Source organism: Myotis brandtii, unplaced genomic scaffold (assembly GCF_000412655.1).
Source record: "Myotis brandtii unplaced genomic scaffold, ASM41265v1 scaffold8, whole genome shotgun sequence".
Classification (NCBI taxonomy): Eukaryota; Metazoa; Chordata; class Mammalia; order Chiroptera; family Vespertilionidae; genus Myotis; species Myotis brandtii.
In genome coordinates, this window is record NW_005371219.1 from 13,113,510 (window position 1) to 13,130,610 (window position 17,101).

General features: G+C 34.9%; 1 protein-coding gene across 6 annotated transcripts in view; it reads right to left on the minus strand.

Moving 5' to 3' along the window:
- Nucleotides 1–17,101, minus strand: part of GRIK2 (glutamate receptor, ionotropic, kainate 2) — a 580,918-nt gene that overhangs the window by 307,411 nt on the left and 256,406 nt on the right. For all 6 annotated transcript variants that reach the window (XM_005883802.2, XM_014531347.1, XM_014531350.1 and 3 more), the window contains 2 exons: nt 13,541–13,594; nt 10,163–10,336 (listed from right to left, as the gene is read on the minus strand). In XM_005883802.2, the coding sequence (XP_005883864.1) occupies nt 10,163–10,336; nt 13,541–13,594 (228 nt within the window). The remainder of the gene's footprint in view (nt 1–10,162; nt 10,337–13,540; nt 13,595–17,101) is intronic.

A 17,101-nucleotide genomic window follows, 5' to 3' on the forward strand; every position in this document is an offset into this window, starting at 1 on the left:
ATGGGCCCTGCTCTGTGCGTGACAGGGGGTGGCGCCGCAACCTCCCCATCGACCCTGCCTTGAGTGTGACAGGGGGCGGGGCCCCAACCCCCCAATCGGCCCTACCTTGAGCGTGACTGAGGGTGGCATCGCAACCTCCCAATCCGCCCTGCTCTGTGCATGACAGGGGGCGGCGCCCCAACTCCCCAATCAGCCCTGCTCTGAGCCCAACCAGGGGCTGCACCTAGGGATTGGGCCTGCCCTCTGCCACCCTGGAGCAGGCCTAAGCCAGCAGGTCGTTATCTCCCGAGGGGTCCCAGACTGCGAGAGGGCACAGGCCGGGCTGAGGGACCCTCCCTTCCCCCTGAGTGCACAAATTTTTGTGCACCGGGCCTCTAGTGTAAATATAATTACTTAGATACCAGTGTCATGAAATAAACATCAACTATTTGATACTAAACCTGGCTCTTATTCATGTTTATTCATTCACTTAAACTCAACTAGTGCATTAAAGTAAGCAGCTACCTACTCTTAGATTCTTTTTTGAAGTATTATTTACAGTTGCATTCTTATTCAATTGTCACATTAGTACAACAGGACATCAAGAAACTCTTTGAATGATTAACTTTACTCTAAACAGAAACAGCACTTGCACTGAAGTTCAGAAATGGTATTTGCCTTGGTGAAAATAGATATCATTTTTGGAGGATCAGCTGTTTGCCAGACACTGTCTTTAAGCAGTATGCCTACACACTTAATCTTCATAGTGACACTATGATATATTATTAGTTCCATTAAATAGAAGAAGCAATTGAGGCTCACAGATGTTAAATAATTAGAAGTTTATAAAGGAGTAATAAGCAGACCTTGGTTTTGATAGTCAGGTGATTCTCATCCCCAAATTCCTGTTCTAAGATAAAATAGATTTAGCAGTCTTTTATAACTGGCATTAAAAAAATGAAACAAAATTCATCCTTTAATTTTCTACCTAACAAACTATCTTCTTAAACTGAAAATGCAGTGACCTGACATTGAGAGTAAATAAATGGTACCTACCATTTCATAAACTTCTCGTTAAACTTAAAAATCTATTAAATAGGGATGTATCATTCTAATAGCACATTTACAATTTTTGTGATTGTGAACATTTTAAGATTATTAATTCAAGTACAAAATAGATTCTTTATAAATGCTTCTTAAAGGTTCTATGTCAATTAACCACCTAACACACAACACACACACTCACCACATATCTACTACAGTGTTATTGCATAAAAGAGATTACAAATGATACTGAAATAATATGACTGGATAATTTAAGCTATAACCACTGTGTCAAAATTTATTCTACATTTCTCAGGCACTGGGAGTTTAAGAGGAGGCAATAATATTGCTCATAATTATAAAACACCCCCAGGAAGGTTTCCAATATTTTTATATGTTAATTTATTATCCTTAGGACAACACACTAAAATTTATTACTTCTATTTGACAAGTGAGGCTCAAAGAGATTAAGTGACAGCATTAGAAAGGATTGGAAATGGGACTCAGATGCTGCCTCCAAACCTCTCTTAGTTAGTTTAATCTATTCAGGAAGGAAAGAGGAGGTATTAGTAGAACTACCACTTACCCAAAATTGATGTGAAACTATAAATTAAGTTGAAGAAGAAGCAATAAATGTAACATGATTTTCTGGTTTCTAATTCATCACGCTCAACTTTTTACTTCTGGATGCTTAAGGATGCCTTTATATTTGCTTCTGATTATAACCCAGGGATCATCCTTCATGTATAACCTACCTATTCTATGTATCTGCATCTATAAAATAGGATTATATCTGCCCCGTGATGTGGTCATGAGGCAACAATAGCACTAGAACGTAGCAAGCATTAAACGTATTTCACAAATAGGCTATTTTATAGTAGAGATTGTCAAATACAAATGGTAACACACAATGGGAATTAAACTCAGAGTTTATACGTAGTCATTATTTGTATCAAAGTTCTTGGGTCTACTCTATAGCCTAGGGTCCTTAAATTCACACTTTATATACATTTATGTTCCTATTTCTAATAAGTGACTTGGGAAATTATTTATTTCAAATAGGCAAGAGAATTTCTGTATTGGTGGGACATGTAGGTAGATAATTTAAAAACAAAGAAGAAAACATCTATTATGGTATATATTTACATAAAAATTAGTTATGATTTATGTTTATTATATAAAATATATATTATTAAACACCAAGTTATTCATTTATTTATAATATCTCCAGTTGTTTTAATTTTTAAAAAACATTTTCTTGATTTCAGAAAGAAAGGGAGAAGGAGAGAGAGATAGAAACATCTATGATGACAGAGAATCATTGATTGGCTGCTTCCTGTATTCCCCCCATCGACAATTGAGCTTGCAAGTGGGGCATGTGCCCTAACCAGGAATTGGACCATGACCTCCTAGTTCATAGGTTCACACTCAACCTCTGAGCAACATTAGCCAGGCCCAGTTGTTTTAATTTTTAAATACACTGTTCTAGGAAGGAGCATGACAAAAAAGGCTGCAGTTAAAATAAAAAAGATAACTATTAGGTAATGTCTTCTTTTTAGTCTCTAATTTATCACGTATGTGAAGCCCTAAATCTCAGTTCCTAGACAGCAATGCTGGACTTTGCCCTCTTGATTTATCATGTATGTGAAGCCCTAAATCTCAGAACATCGCCAGTTCCTAGACAGCAATGCTGGACTTTGCCCTCTTGTCAGAGCATTTGGCCATCACCTTCTCCAGGTGTCCTCGCCATTGACTGTCCCTGCGGAGCCCTATCTTGAATAACAGAAATTTTGGTCTACCTGGACTTCCTTATACATCTGTGATTGGTTATATCCAGATGTAACTATATTTAAATATAAAATAAAAAATCTGAGAGAAGCTGAAAAAAATATGAGCAAAAATGTGTTTATCCTTTACAAGTTTGTATTGAATGATTTCAGATCAATGCTTTGAAGATAAATTTTGTTATTTAAGGTAAAAGGGGAAAAAATCTTTTGAATCAAACTTAGCTTTACCAAGTGAAAAGTTTAAAAACAGACCGAAAGAGTAATGTGACTGTGCAGTAAGTGCTTCATTGCAACTGCCATTTTTCATGAAAAACACACACACACATACACAGTTACTTAAAATAGAAATTCCCTCTTTTTACCCACTTTAGATAAATGCTGATTATTTAATCTGCCAATGAGCAAAGGCAATTCGGTGTAATGCTCTATGTTAATAAAACAATAGAGGTTGTTAAGTCATCTAAATTATTTATATTCAGATTAAACTTGCAATTTAGTACATCTTGGAAGGTTAATAGGTATAATAAAGTGAAGAAATAGTGCCATTCTGTTATTCATGCCACGTACTCCATATTCTTTGACTATTCATTGAGTCAATCATAAAAATGCAATAAATGTTGTATTTATGACTTCATTACATACTCTGAAATATCTTATACAAAATTTTCTTCCATATATATAAAATATATATGGACTCAAAATATTTCTTCTGTGGTAAAGACAAAAATAAAACTAACAGCTACATTAATAAATTTTGCAAAATGTTGCACATTTTTTTCAACAAAATATTGAGAAATTATGTAAAACCCCTGAGAAATATGTATATTTCTTGCTGTCATAAAATAGCATGGAAAACAAGGAATAGTAACAAAAAATTTGAGGAAGAATTAGGAAACTAGATCAATCAAAAAAGTACCAAATTAGGAAGACATCAATAATCAAAGTTTGAATATGAATTTGTACCGTCAAAGATGTGAGATGTGAGCAAAAAAAATTCAGTATCTTCTAATTTTGTCAGTTCCCTAAGTTCTGTTAAAAAACTGGTCCTGTCTTCATCACCCAATCCTGAGAGCCTGGGTATCAAATCCTGAGTGTTGTCTACAACGTACACACAATTAAAATTGATCAAAGAAAGGATAATTAATTCATTATTTAGCCATTTTTCATACTTTTCTTTTGGGGTTTTGGTGGAATATGAAATAAAATCAACTTACTCAAAATGATAAGTTATATTGATCCACTGCTTGGAAAAGTCTCACATTTATTTTCATTTCAACTGAATTGAAGAAAACAGCTACAGCTAATTAAGCTAAGCAAATATCAGCAAAGGCAGGCTTTTACTTCTAGCAATAAATGAAACCCTGCATGGCTATACTTTATTTCTCTATGGTTCTTTTTTCATTGACTTTCTAAAGGTAAATCTTTTTACAGTAACAGAGTGATACTTGTCCCCTCTTAGTATATGAGCTACCTCCCTTCTGTAAATTGAGTATATATGATATTAATTTTTTAACATAAGTTGATCAAATTATGAGAAAATGTAAAAGTCTAGGCCGTGTTCTTTTGTTAAAAGGAATTTTAGGAGGATATTGGAACTTAAACACATAAAGAATCACCTATTTTATAAAAACATTCTACCTTTTTTTGTAAAAAAGAATGGCATTTACTCTTCTAATTCACTAAAATTTCGCTATTTAATCAAAAGCATTTCTAAGCTTTTGTTGTTTAAGGTACTTGTGGGGAAGCACCGGACTAGGTTGGAATGTCTGTAAGAAGGATTCTCCAAAAGGTTGGGAGCCTCTGAGGGGACCTTGCCGAAAGCAGCAGCCCCTACCTTGACTTTTCCAAACAAGTCTGATCCCCCCGGGTATTTTGTTGGAATCTCAATGTTTAGTCTTTAAAGACCAGTCCTTGTCGAAGTATATACTTTCTCAAGGATGCTTACCTTGCTGATTGTATCTAGACCTTAATTTTAGTACAAGCTGTTAAGACAATAAAAGCCAAAGAAGGCAGGAGAACAATGCTACTTGGTGGCAATAGCCAAGTAGTGCCTTAGCCCGCTCTTTCACAGAAACGTGTTAGAGTATCATTCATCCGTCGCACAGGGTCTGCGGTCAGCCCTGGCAGGTAATTCTCTAATAAATAATTGATACTAGTCTAATTGAAATTTTCTAAATGATTAGGTATCTTCATAATAAAGTTCGAGTGGATAACTAAAAAACTAGCTCTCCAGAATACATCTGGAGAAATGAGACGACCTGGTGATTAGAATACAGTTGTAAACGGATTAAACTATATTAACTAACGCATATTTATTTAAAGAGGCATTCCCTCTTTCATTATGAGCACCTACTGTTCACCAACCACTGAAGTTGGTACCAGGGTTTCAAGGATGATGAAAACTAATTCTTGCCCTGAAAGAGCAGACTATTTCGAAATGGATATGAAAACAAACAAAAATACCAGAGTTAAATTTCAACATGGGGTTAACTATGTGGGAGCACAGGGGTAAAAATGTCTGGAGAACTCAGAGCAAATTCACATACAAAGCAACAGATTACCTGAAATTAGAGCAGGAGTATGAATATACCACGCATTCTAATACGGAAAGGTGGTTCAGAAAATGGGAACACCCTGTGCTGAAATGAAGAGGTGCATCAAGGTGAGGTGGGTGGCTTGGTGGAGCAGGGAATAGGCAAATATGAGGCCAGATGAGTAGCAGAAGCCAGATCATGAGCCAGATCATGGCTCAAAGAATCATGAGCAATGTTCTGGTAAGATTACTGAGGAGACAGACTCTTGCAGCAACCAGGTGAGAAAGCACTGGGTCCTTAACTCAGGCATTGCTTTGGGGGTGAAAGAAGAATGTAGTTAAGAAAGGTATTGATACAACAGATTTGACAGTGTTTGATGGTTGGTGAATGTAAAAAGAGGGAAAGTGGAATGGAGAAAGCAATTGGTACCCAGAGTTTAAATTTCCAAAACAGTAATCTCCCTACAGCACTCCAAATGACATAACCAACCAACATAGACATTATTGATTTGTGTTGCAAATTTACATTATCAAGGAATACATGTGGTATTCTATATCAACATAAGAAAAAATGGATAGGTTATAGGTACATTAGTATTAGTATGCACAGGCATAATTGGAACACTGGGAAGGATGTTTAGGATGTATCTAGACTGTTTAAAATTTACCTTGAGGTGTTCTTGACTTCATTCTCTTGAATTGAGATTGCTGCAAACTCAATAAATCAGTATTAATTTTAACTATCATCAAGCTCTGATGGATTAAAAAAGTGAATTCCCACCCAATAGTAACTTTTCTTGGAGACACAGATATCTATTCAGAAGACTGGGAGAAATGTCATTTGATCAAACAATAAGAATAGTTTTTCCACACCCCAGGAGCATGGAAATATGTGAATAGTTAATAGAGAATGCACAGTAGAGAATGGCTTTATAATAAGGGCTGATATCTTGGAAAGACATTAGAGCACTAACTGAATGATAGTGTTTGGGCAAGGGGAAAAGTGCTAGAAACATGATATTATGAGGAAAAGAACACACACCTTTATGTGTGAAAGAAGAGGGATGGGCTTTCTGTCTTCTTTCCTGCTTGACTAGATCAGGCTTGGATGTACTGTGTGACTTGGTTGGGTTTATACCAAATGAAGATTAACATTTACTGAGATACTAACATTAATATATTTAATATAAGGATTAGAAACCATGGAAGAAGAAACTACAACTATAGGAAAAATGGCCTTGTGTTCCACGGTCATTTATCTGATAAACACTTAATGTAGGGGTCAATGAAACTGCTAACTCAACCAGAAAAAAAATCTTATAAATCCAGTTCATCGTGTCCTTTTATAGCTCAAACATGAAGAGTGAGAAAGTATAAGTATTATGATCTTATATAGTGACAAATTACTATGATACTGATAATAATGGGTCTCGCAAAACTAGGAACTTCACTGATAGTACCATTTCTTTATGGGAACATAGAGAGAGAAAAAGAACAAGAGTCATAATAAAACTGAGATCTCGTGAATTTAATGAAGGGAATATTTTCAATGCCACAATGCCAGGCTATAATTCTTTTCTGACTAGAATCCTCTTAACTGCCTGATGCCATTCATGGTGAAAATAGCCTATTAATTTGTTTTCCTAAACATTTAATGACTAGGAAGGAAATAGATTACAATATAATCTTAAATAGGAAAGAAAAAGATTGTTCATGCAAGGCATAAATATGCCAACATCTTTATACAGATTTGATACTGATTTTCTTTTTATAATAATCATGCACTATTTTATAATTAAAATTAATATTACATAACAAAAATACTTTATATGTACTTTTTATGTCATTATATAATGTTGTATAATAGACTATTTTAAAAAATATTATTAATTTTCCAAAAGGGAAATTTTAAAACATTAATCAATCAGAATGTATTTTGAAAGACATATTTATTTTAATAGCAAGCTTCATCTCTTCTTCCAAAATATTTTGTGTTCTATGCTCAATTTATAAATATAACAAAATAAATAGCTGGTACATATTTTAGAAAAGAAATGTTATTCAAAAAGTGCCCATTAAATTAAGTTTATCTTTAGCCCACTTGTTTAAAAAAGTTCTCATGTACGTTTTCTGGTTAAATATTTATAGCTTGCACTAACTTAAATAAAAATATATAAGTGAAGGGGTAATTATCTCTTATATGTGAAAACTTTCAAAATTTTTCCTATATAAAATGCCACTTAAAAAGCATTTAATGCCTATACCAAAGAGAAGAATGTTGGCATTCAAAATTCTTCTAAAAATTTAAAAACATATTATCTGTAATTTTTTTTCTAGGTTGTATATTATTTTTAACCTAGATATACTTAAGAGAAAAAATATCTTTACTTTTAAGTTATTTACATATTGTCTTCTCAAAAAGGTTTCTCAAATATACCTTAACCTAAGGCTTAGGTTAAGACAAAATAGTAGAACTAATCAACCCTCTCTTTTTTTATGAAAAAGAGTAAAATTCCCCTCCTATTACTTATTTAAAACATTAATATAGATATAAGACATCTTCAAATTCTAGTAGGTTATTTTCCTCACTAAAACAATATAAATGTCATTTTGTCATCAGAAACTTAGTTGTTTGAGGGTAACAATGATTTTCTCACAATCTCTATGAAGTCGCTCAATTTGTATTACTAAATCATCATTTAAGAGGTAAATTTAAAATTTCACTTTATTTCACTACAACATTAAAAACATAATCTGAAGACCAATTGAAGTAATTAATGAAAAATTTACAGTCATAATAGAAAAAGCTTTCCCACACAACAGGAATACGGAGGCTGGCAAAAGTAGGTTTATAGTTGTAAATACTCAAAACAGTTCATTCTTGTATTATTATTTATATATTAATTATTGTATTAACCTCCCTTTTCCCACCAACATAAGACCACCTAAATCTATAAAGCAAATTTTGGTGGATATAAAGGAAGAGATCGACAGTAATACAGTCATAGTAGGGGACTTTAACACCCCATTGATATCAATAGATTGATCTTCCTGACAGAAAATCAACAAGGACACAGCACCCTTAAATGACATACAAGATTAGATGGATTTAATTGATATCTTCAGAGCATTTCACCCCAAAGCAGCAGAATATACATTCTTTTCAAGTGCATATGGAACATTTTCTAGGATAGACCAAATGTCAGAAAACAGAACAAATCTCAATAAATTTAGTAAGATTGAAATGTTACTAATAATGAATGGGTTAACAATGGGATCAAGGAAGAAATTAAACGATTCCTTGAAACTAATGAAAATCAGACTACAATAACCCAAAATCTATGGGAAAACAGTCCTAAGAGGGAAATTCATAGCAATACAGGCCTACCTCAAGAAACAAGAAAAATTTCAAATAAACAACCTACCTTTACACTTAATGGAACTAGAAAGAAAAATAAACAAAGACTAGAGTGGAAGGAAGGATATAGTAAAGGTCAGAGCAGACAAAGAAAAATAGAGTCTAAGAAAACAATATAGAAGATCAATGAAACAAGCCAATCAGAGAAAGATAAATATCACATGATCTCACTCATTTGTGGAATATAATGAACAACATAAACTGATGAACAAAAATTGATCCAGAGAGACAGAGAAGCATCGATCAGACCGTCAAATCTCAGAGGGAAGGTAGGGGAGGGTGGGGGTAAGGGAGAGAGATCAACCAAAAGACTTGTATGCATGCATATAAGCATAACCAATGGACAGAGACACCAGGGGGTGAGAGCATGATTGGGGGGTGAGGTGGAGGGCAATGGGGGGATAAGAACACACATGTAATACCTTAATCAATAAAGCAAAAAAGAAAAGTTAAACAAGATTGGTGAACCTTTAACCAGTATCATCAAAAAAAAGATAGAGAGGATCAAAATAAATAAAATCAGAAATGAAAGAGAAATAACAATTGACTCAACCCAGAAATAAAAGGGATTGTAAGAAAATATTACAAACAACTATATGCCAACAATTGGACAATCTTGACAAAATGGATAAATTCCTAAGTATATGAATTTTTAAAATATATTGATTTGCTTTAAAACAATATGTATAGCTATAAAAGTTGGAGTTATTTTAACTTTGAATGTGTACCATGTAGGACACTGTGTTCTTTTTATTGGTGAAGGGGCTCTCACGGAAATTCACGTTTGGAAGGATTTCCTTTGTCGTTTCAGATTTGGCTGTTTGGTTTTGAGGGATGGGATACGGAGCTAGAAGTGTGGGAGGGATTTCTCCAACATTGACATCTACTCCATGAGCTTTTTCTATGTGCTTGTTTTATAGTTTATTAAAATTACTTGATATTAAAAATTTATTAAAAGTGAATAAGTTCAAGGGACATTTTGTGTAATGTAAGTCATCCATATGGATATCAGATATCAGAAACCAACATGTTGAAGAGTGATCATATATTGGCCATAAGGAATCCTTTAGATTTCCAATTAAAACCAGAAGGACAACTGTCAGGCAATGTCTTCTTTTCAGTCTCTAATTTATCATGTTATGGCACTAATTAATTTTAGAGAAATTTCTACACTGTAGTATTCTAACCATAGTAAAAATGCCTCTAGAGATACTTTGCTAAAAGTGTAAATTTTCAATAAAGAACTAATTTAAAAATTTTCAAAAGAATTATTTGTAATAGTAGTTCTGATATGTCTTTAAAGGTCAAACTATTAGTCCAGCGTTTAGATCCAGAGAATTTAATAATTTATGCAATATTACGTAGAAACACATAAACTGATGTTTAAGTGGTTATTCATACCGTCATAAATCCATCCAGCAAACCTGAATCGGGTTTCGGAGGTGCCTGCAACCGTTCCATCGACCATTTTTCTATGATGGAAGAGACTTGCGTATTTTCGGTATTTAATATTCTGAACCCTGTCATGTTAACGCCACTGTATCGGTAGGGCTCTACATCAAGAGCGAAGAGGTCCTGAAAGACAAATGTTTTCATGTTATTATCAAAAGAGTATATTTACAAGCATGCATAATTGAAATAGTCACTTATTCTTGCTTGCCTTAGGATACATATATACACACACTATTCTAATTCCACCAATGCTACAACAGGCTTTTTATAGCCACCTTTAAGATTTACATGAGCTTTCTTTCCCATGTTAAGGATAGCTTATCCTTAAATATTATGCATTACTATTTCACTTTTAACTAACTAGAGGTATCTTTTCTATGCCCTGCTTTTTTGGCTGGTTATTGCCATTTTATATTTTAGGTGTTTTTTGTTTTGTTTTGTTTTGTTTTGTTTTGTTTTAAGAAACAGGTCACAATATATGGCTTCTAACTAAATAAAAAATATATCAAAACAGAAAAAAAAAAGTTAAGAAGACTGTCCTTTTCGGTTGCAGAATACCTGCAGTCCCTTTGTGACACCCTATCTGGCAACTTCATAAGGAACCCTTTAGATTTCCAATCTGTATACAGTGAATGCTCTGCTTTGCCCTTTGTTTTTCCAGAAGACAGGAGACCAAAGCTATCAAAGTACTTGGATGGCACTATGAAAACATGCAGCACATCAGACCTTTGCCTTTTCTCTAACCGATCTTACCGCTACATAAGAACAGGGGCAAGATTAATGACATTGGTTCTATGTAAAGCTTGCCTTGGACACGTACAGCTATACAGGTTAGATAACAGGAATAAAAGTATGTGAATCTTTAGTTTTTTCTTTTTCAATGTTTGCAGTCAAGCCAAGGATAGATATCCAATGCGGTAAATAATATATTGCAATGTATGCGAAGGGGTAAAAGAGTAGAAGTCAGCAAAAGTCAGAAGACAGATGACTTAATTTTCATAGTCAGAAACAACTCCCTAAAGCAGATGGATTCTGAGCTGCCATCAAAGAGTGGTCAGGCTTTTGAGAGGCGAAAGGGGAAAGGAGGCCATTTGAAGTGTCAGTAGAGATAAAAATTAGAAAATATACAACCTATCCAGAAGACTGATCTAGATCAGTTTGGCCACAAAAGAGAATTCATAAAAGAGAGTAGCAGCAAACAAATCAACTAGAAAAGTTAGGTTAGAATCAAACTAAAAAGGCCTCAATTACAGGCTGTGTTCTATACACTACACACTAGTTCTTTTTGTATTTTTTTTCTTATTAAGAGATGCTTTTGATTTCCCTAAAATCTTATGATTATGGGAGAACTGAATTTTGGCAGAATTAAAATATAATTTGCTGATGAGTGAAGGCTTCCACTCCCTCTCCACCAGCCTATCACTGAGTTTCTTACAGGCCACAAAAATTCTCCTGGTGGGAAGTGATATAGAGATAGTACAGCAGAGTTAACCTTAATATTTATCAGTAAAGTGCAACTTACAGCTAGAAGGATCTCCAGTGAAGGAGAGTTTTAATACAGGAAGCTATTGTGATCAAATAAATCTTAGTAATTTGATCTGGTAGTTTCAACCCTCCGAAAAACAAGGTGATTACCTGGAAGACTTTTAAGTTAACAGAGAAAAAAAGCATTTGTTAAATTGGTCACTGGGGCCCTAACCGTTTGGCTCAGTGGATAGAACATCAGCCTGCGGACTCAAGGGTCCCAGGTTCAATTCCGATCAAGGGCATGTACCTTGGTTGCGGGCACATCCCCAGTGGGGAGTGTGCAGGAGGCAGCTGATCGATGTTTCTCTCTCATCGATGTTTCTAACTCTCTATCCCTCTCCCTTCCTCTCTGTAAAAAATCAATAAAATACATATTTTTAAAAAATTGGTCACTGGGGAAATAGAGAAGATGCATGCTAGAGACACTATGGAGGAAAGAACAGTAGAATTTTGTTGGTGATAATGAGTCAGAGACAATAGAAATTTTGAAGGAAGTCAGAGAGGGGTCAATTTAGAGGATAATATATTAAGTTTAAATAATTTGAAATGATCCTAATGACACAACAATTAGGATTATTCTTCAGTGTAGCAATACTAATACACAACAATTCAAGACTATTACAGATGGACATTTAGATCTTATTTGAACAAAGGTAATAATTGGAACTTTAAATACATACCATTTCTGAAGAAAATGATCAAAGATTAAAAAAAAAAAGAAAAGAAAATAGGATGGAGGCCCAGCCCAAATTTGGAGATACTTTTTGGAGACAGGCAGGAAACAAATTTTGGAGACATACAGCTGTTTCACAGGGGAAGGTGTTAAAAGAAACAGGCCCCAAATGGAATCACTTTTGCAAAGCCCATGTCACCCAACCAAAGCTTAATACTTAACCTAATTGCATTTTCAAACTTCCTTGGGAATGTCATCTTACTGGTCTGTCTGTAATTTCCAGGTCAACAACAGTGAGGTAATCTGCCTAAATATACCCTTTTGTCCCCCAATAGGAGGTAACCTTGCCAGAAATAACCCTTTTCTGCATTTATGACTTCCTCTTCCCACCCTCTCTCTGCCTTTAAAAGCCTTTTGTACACCCCCTCAGAGCTCCTCTCCACTTGGTAGACGGGATGCTGTCCGATTCAAAATCATTCAATAAAGTCAACTAGATCTTCAACTTTACTTATTTAAATGTTATGTTTTTAATAAAGAGAAATCAGGATATGACATGATAAATGAATAGAGTAAGTAGGTTTGATAAAACAGCAAAGTCAGGTTTTTGTGCATATTAAGGAAAAACTGTGTGATGGGTATGTACAGACAAAAGATAAACGTAACATTCAATTTTCTAATAGTTAATTAAATAATATTGACTAAAAAACCAACTAAATATAGACAAATACAATATAGTAAATTTAATCTACTAAAAGAGCAGCTTCAACAAATATGATTTTTGTAAAGTGAATAGAGTTAACCACATAAGAATTTGTGCTTTTCTAAAACATTGATTTCTCAGTGAACTAGTTTTGAATTGCATTATGTTCTGAAACTCATCTACAGATGAGATAATATTTTGAATTTAATATCTAAAATGATTTTATTTTAATATCACCAGCTTCCCACCAAGAAATATTAGTTCTTTGTTATGATAATTCCTCCTGGGCTTTATCAAAATAATATACAGTATAACTACAACAGTGTCAGTCATATTATTTCTTCTCACTCAAAAACCCATTTTCCATTCTGGAAAGTCATAATAATAAAATTTAGAGCATTATCTTTATGTTTTATAAATTACTTACCAGAGTGGTAAAGATATAATGATAATATTCTGTCATCATCCCCATTGCTAATGCCTAAGAAATAAAAATAAAAATAAGTAAATATAAGTATACTGATACTAAAGGTACACATTATATGAAATACATTATGTCAATAAGACAAATGAGAACAAAATAGTATGATTTAATAAAGAATCAGTCTATATTATTAAGGTTACATTAAAATTGAGTCAGACTAAATTTTTCCTCCATAGTTGAAGAAGATTAGTGGTTACTGAAGATATTTCAGAACTAATTATCTTGATAGAATAGCTATTAGTTGAATGTGTGCAATTGTGAAGCTTATTGCTTTGCATATTGAAGGAGAAATTTCATTTGACACAAACCTGAGATAGCACATCTTAGTTCATTATGTGTGTAATGTGTCCACCATTAATACCCTAATGAGGAACACCATTTTATTTTGATAAAAGGTATTACTCAATTAGGGAAAAATGTGCTGCAAAGTACAATGCCAATAGGAATTTTTTTAGCATTTTAGAGATGTTTCCCCGACATTAAAGAAGCAGGTGTAAATCACCACTGTCATTCAAAAAGTACAGATAAAGAAATATATTTTTATTAATAGGCCAATTTCAATCCTCTATGTTTTATTTCATACGTTTAAGTCCTTGTCAATATTAGACTACTAATATTAAAACAAAGACTTTTGGATAAAGAGTCTTAGTAGAAAACAAGCATTTTCAGGTGCATCTAACATCAAATACTGTTCCACACACTAACTACACAAATTCATTCTGGGCGGAGGTGGCATCTTAGCTATAAGGCATGCATGTCAATTAGTGTCTTCAATTTGCCTCAGAAAAATCTAGCCAGCTCCAAGCTCCACTCAGTTTTAAAGCTTTCAGAAAAGAGAACTTCAAATTCACTATTGCTCAGTATTTAGAAAAAGCTTAGTTAGTGTAAACAAATTAAGCAAACAAATAAGCAAATAAGGCTACACTGATAAATCCATTATTTTTTTCTGGATATTAAAAATATTGGATTAAACCCATCTATGTCTGCTCTCCAAATCCTATACCATATCCTCAGAGTTCCATCCTTAACCAATGTTGAAGAATCTCAGAAAAAAATTATAAATCATAAAATAGAGTCTTAGTAAATGTGGTCTCGCTGCATTAACAAGAAGGAAGTTATTTGATTTATTCTTGGATTGGTTTCTATAATAACTGAGTTCTAAAGAGGAGACAAATCTCTGGGACAAGGTAACTTAAAAAAATACTGCTGTATATATGTGGTTTGCCAGTGTTAGAATCTAAAACAGCCGTGGGCAAACTACGGCCCGCAGGCCGGATCCGGCCCTTTTGAAATGAAAAAAACTAAAAAAAAAAAAAAAAAAGACCGTACCCTTTTATGTAATGATGTTTACTTTGAATTTATATTAGTTCACACAAACACTCCATCCATGCTTTTGTTCCGGCCCTCCGGTCCAGTTTAAGAACCCATTGTGGCCCTCGAGTCAAAAAGTTTGCCCACCCCTGATCTAAAAGGACATATTCTGTGTGATAATGTAACTCTGACTTCTTAATTTTCACATTCTCATTTCACCTTTGCTCTGAATTTTCATTTACTAATCCATATATATACATATACATATACACACACACAAACACACACACACACACACACACATATATATATATATATATATATATGCAGCCAGAGAACCGGCCTGATCCGAGGGTGGGGCAGGACAGCCAACCTCCTGCAGCCCCTCCCTCAGGCAAACCCCGCCCCCTTTGGGCCCCCACCATCCTGATCAGCTCGCAAACCCTCCCCCCTCACAGCCCCAACCCTGATCGCCCCCCTACCCCAACAGGGAGTGGGACCAGCTGGCCAACCTCCTGCAGCCATTCCCCCCACCCAACCCCACCCCAGATCGACCTCCAGACTCCATTTAGGGGCAGGGCCAACAGCCAACCGCCTGCAGATTCTCCTCCAGGCAACTGGCCCCCGATTGGCCCCCTCAACCCCAATTGGGGGCGAAGCCCACTGGCCAATTGCCCTCCGCCCCTCCCCATAGCTACCCGGCCCTGATCAGGCCCCAACTGGGGCGGGGGCCAGTCTCAACCTCCCACCATCTCCTCTTCCCGACAGGCCTGGCCCCGATCCACCCCAATTGGGGCCAGGCTGGCCAGACCCCACCCATGCATGAATTTGTGCACGGGGCCAGTAGTCTTGTTATAATTATGTATCTTTTTCTGTTGTGTATATATTTTAAATATTATCATAATTCTGTTTTCTTACTAATATGTGTATCCTGACCTAGGTTTATTTTAGAATAAATATTTCTTACTATCTCTAAGTCAGAATACACATAAAAAAACAAGTATAAAGTATAAAATAATGAATGAATAAAAAAGAAGGCAGAATGGAAATTCTATTAAAGATGATAGGCCTCTCACCTTTCAAATAGCAAAATAAGTCATAGTTAGTTATTCTAGGGACAAAATAGCTGATCATTTACATGCTAATTGGAAGCCTATAGAGAGAGCCTACCAAAGCTCTGTTACTGACAAATAGCTGAGTATTAACTCACTCCAGGAATAAAGAAAAAGTCTCCTTTACAAGGCTGTATTTTTTTTAAATACATTTTTTATTGATTTCAGAGAGGAAGAAAGAGGGGGAGAGAGAGAGAAATATCAATGATGAGAGAGAATCATTGATCAGCTGCCTACTGCACATCCCACAATGGGGATAGAGCCTGCAACCTGGGCATGTGCCCTGACCAAGAACTGAACCATGACCTGTTGTCTTATAGTTCGATGTTCAACCACTGAGCAATACTGGCTGGGCAAGTCTGTGTATTCTTAATGTGATCAAGAATTGTTTTGATATTAAATGAAAACAAATTCCTACTCTAGATTTCAGTGCTTACTTTATTGCATTATTTTGCTCATTAAAAAAAATAAAAACAAACAAACCTCACATGCTTTATTACCCAAATATAACACTAGATCAATTTTCAAAATCCAATTAAATATTTTACTGTAGTGAAATCAATATTCATATGGGAAGATTGGACAAACTTCTGTTTAATAAAATAACCATGTTATAACAGGCATTTACTGTTGGTAATTATACGTTAAAGGACATAATTTGACATTTGAATCTACATCACTCTCTAGTAGTGAAATTTTATCCTACACATGAAAGATTTCAAGACAGTTAAAAAATTCTAAAACACCATGGTGTTAGCCAATGTACACAAAAATTCTAAAAAACAAAGTATAAAAACTTATGTTCAAATCCAGGTTTTACCACATTGTAAGTATATAGCCTTAAACTAACTATTTAACTCCCAACATTAGTTCCCTCATCTGTAAGATATCTACACTAATAAAAGACAAACGGGCAAATTGACCGTACCTTTGCTATGCCTTAAGCCGCGCCCACCAGCCAATTAGAGCAACAATATGCAAATTAACCCAACCAAGGAGGCGGCTGGCAGCCACGGAGCTGGAGCAAGCAGGAGGCTTGGTTGCCCCAATGATGGAGGAAGCCAAGCTTCCCGCCTGCCGC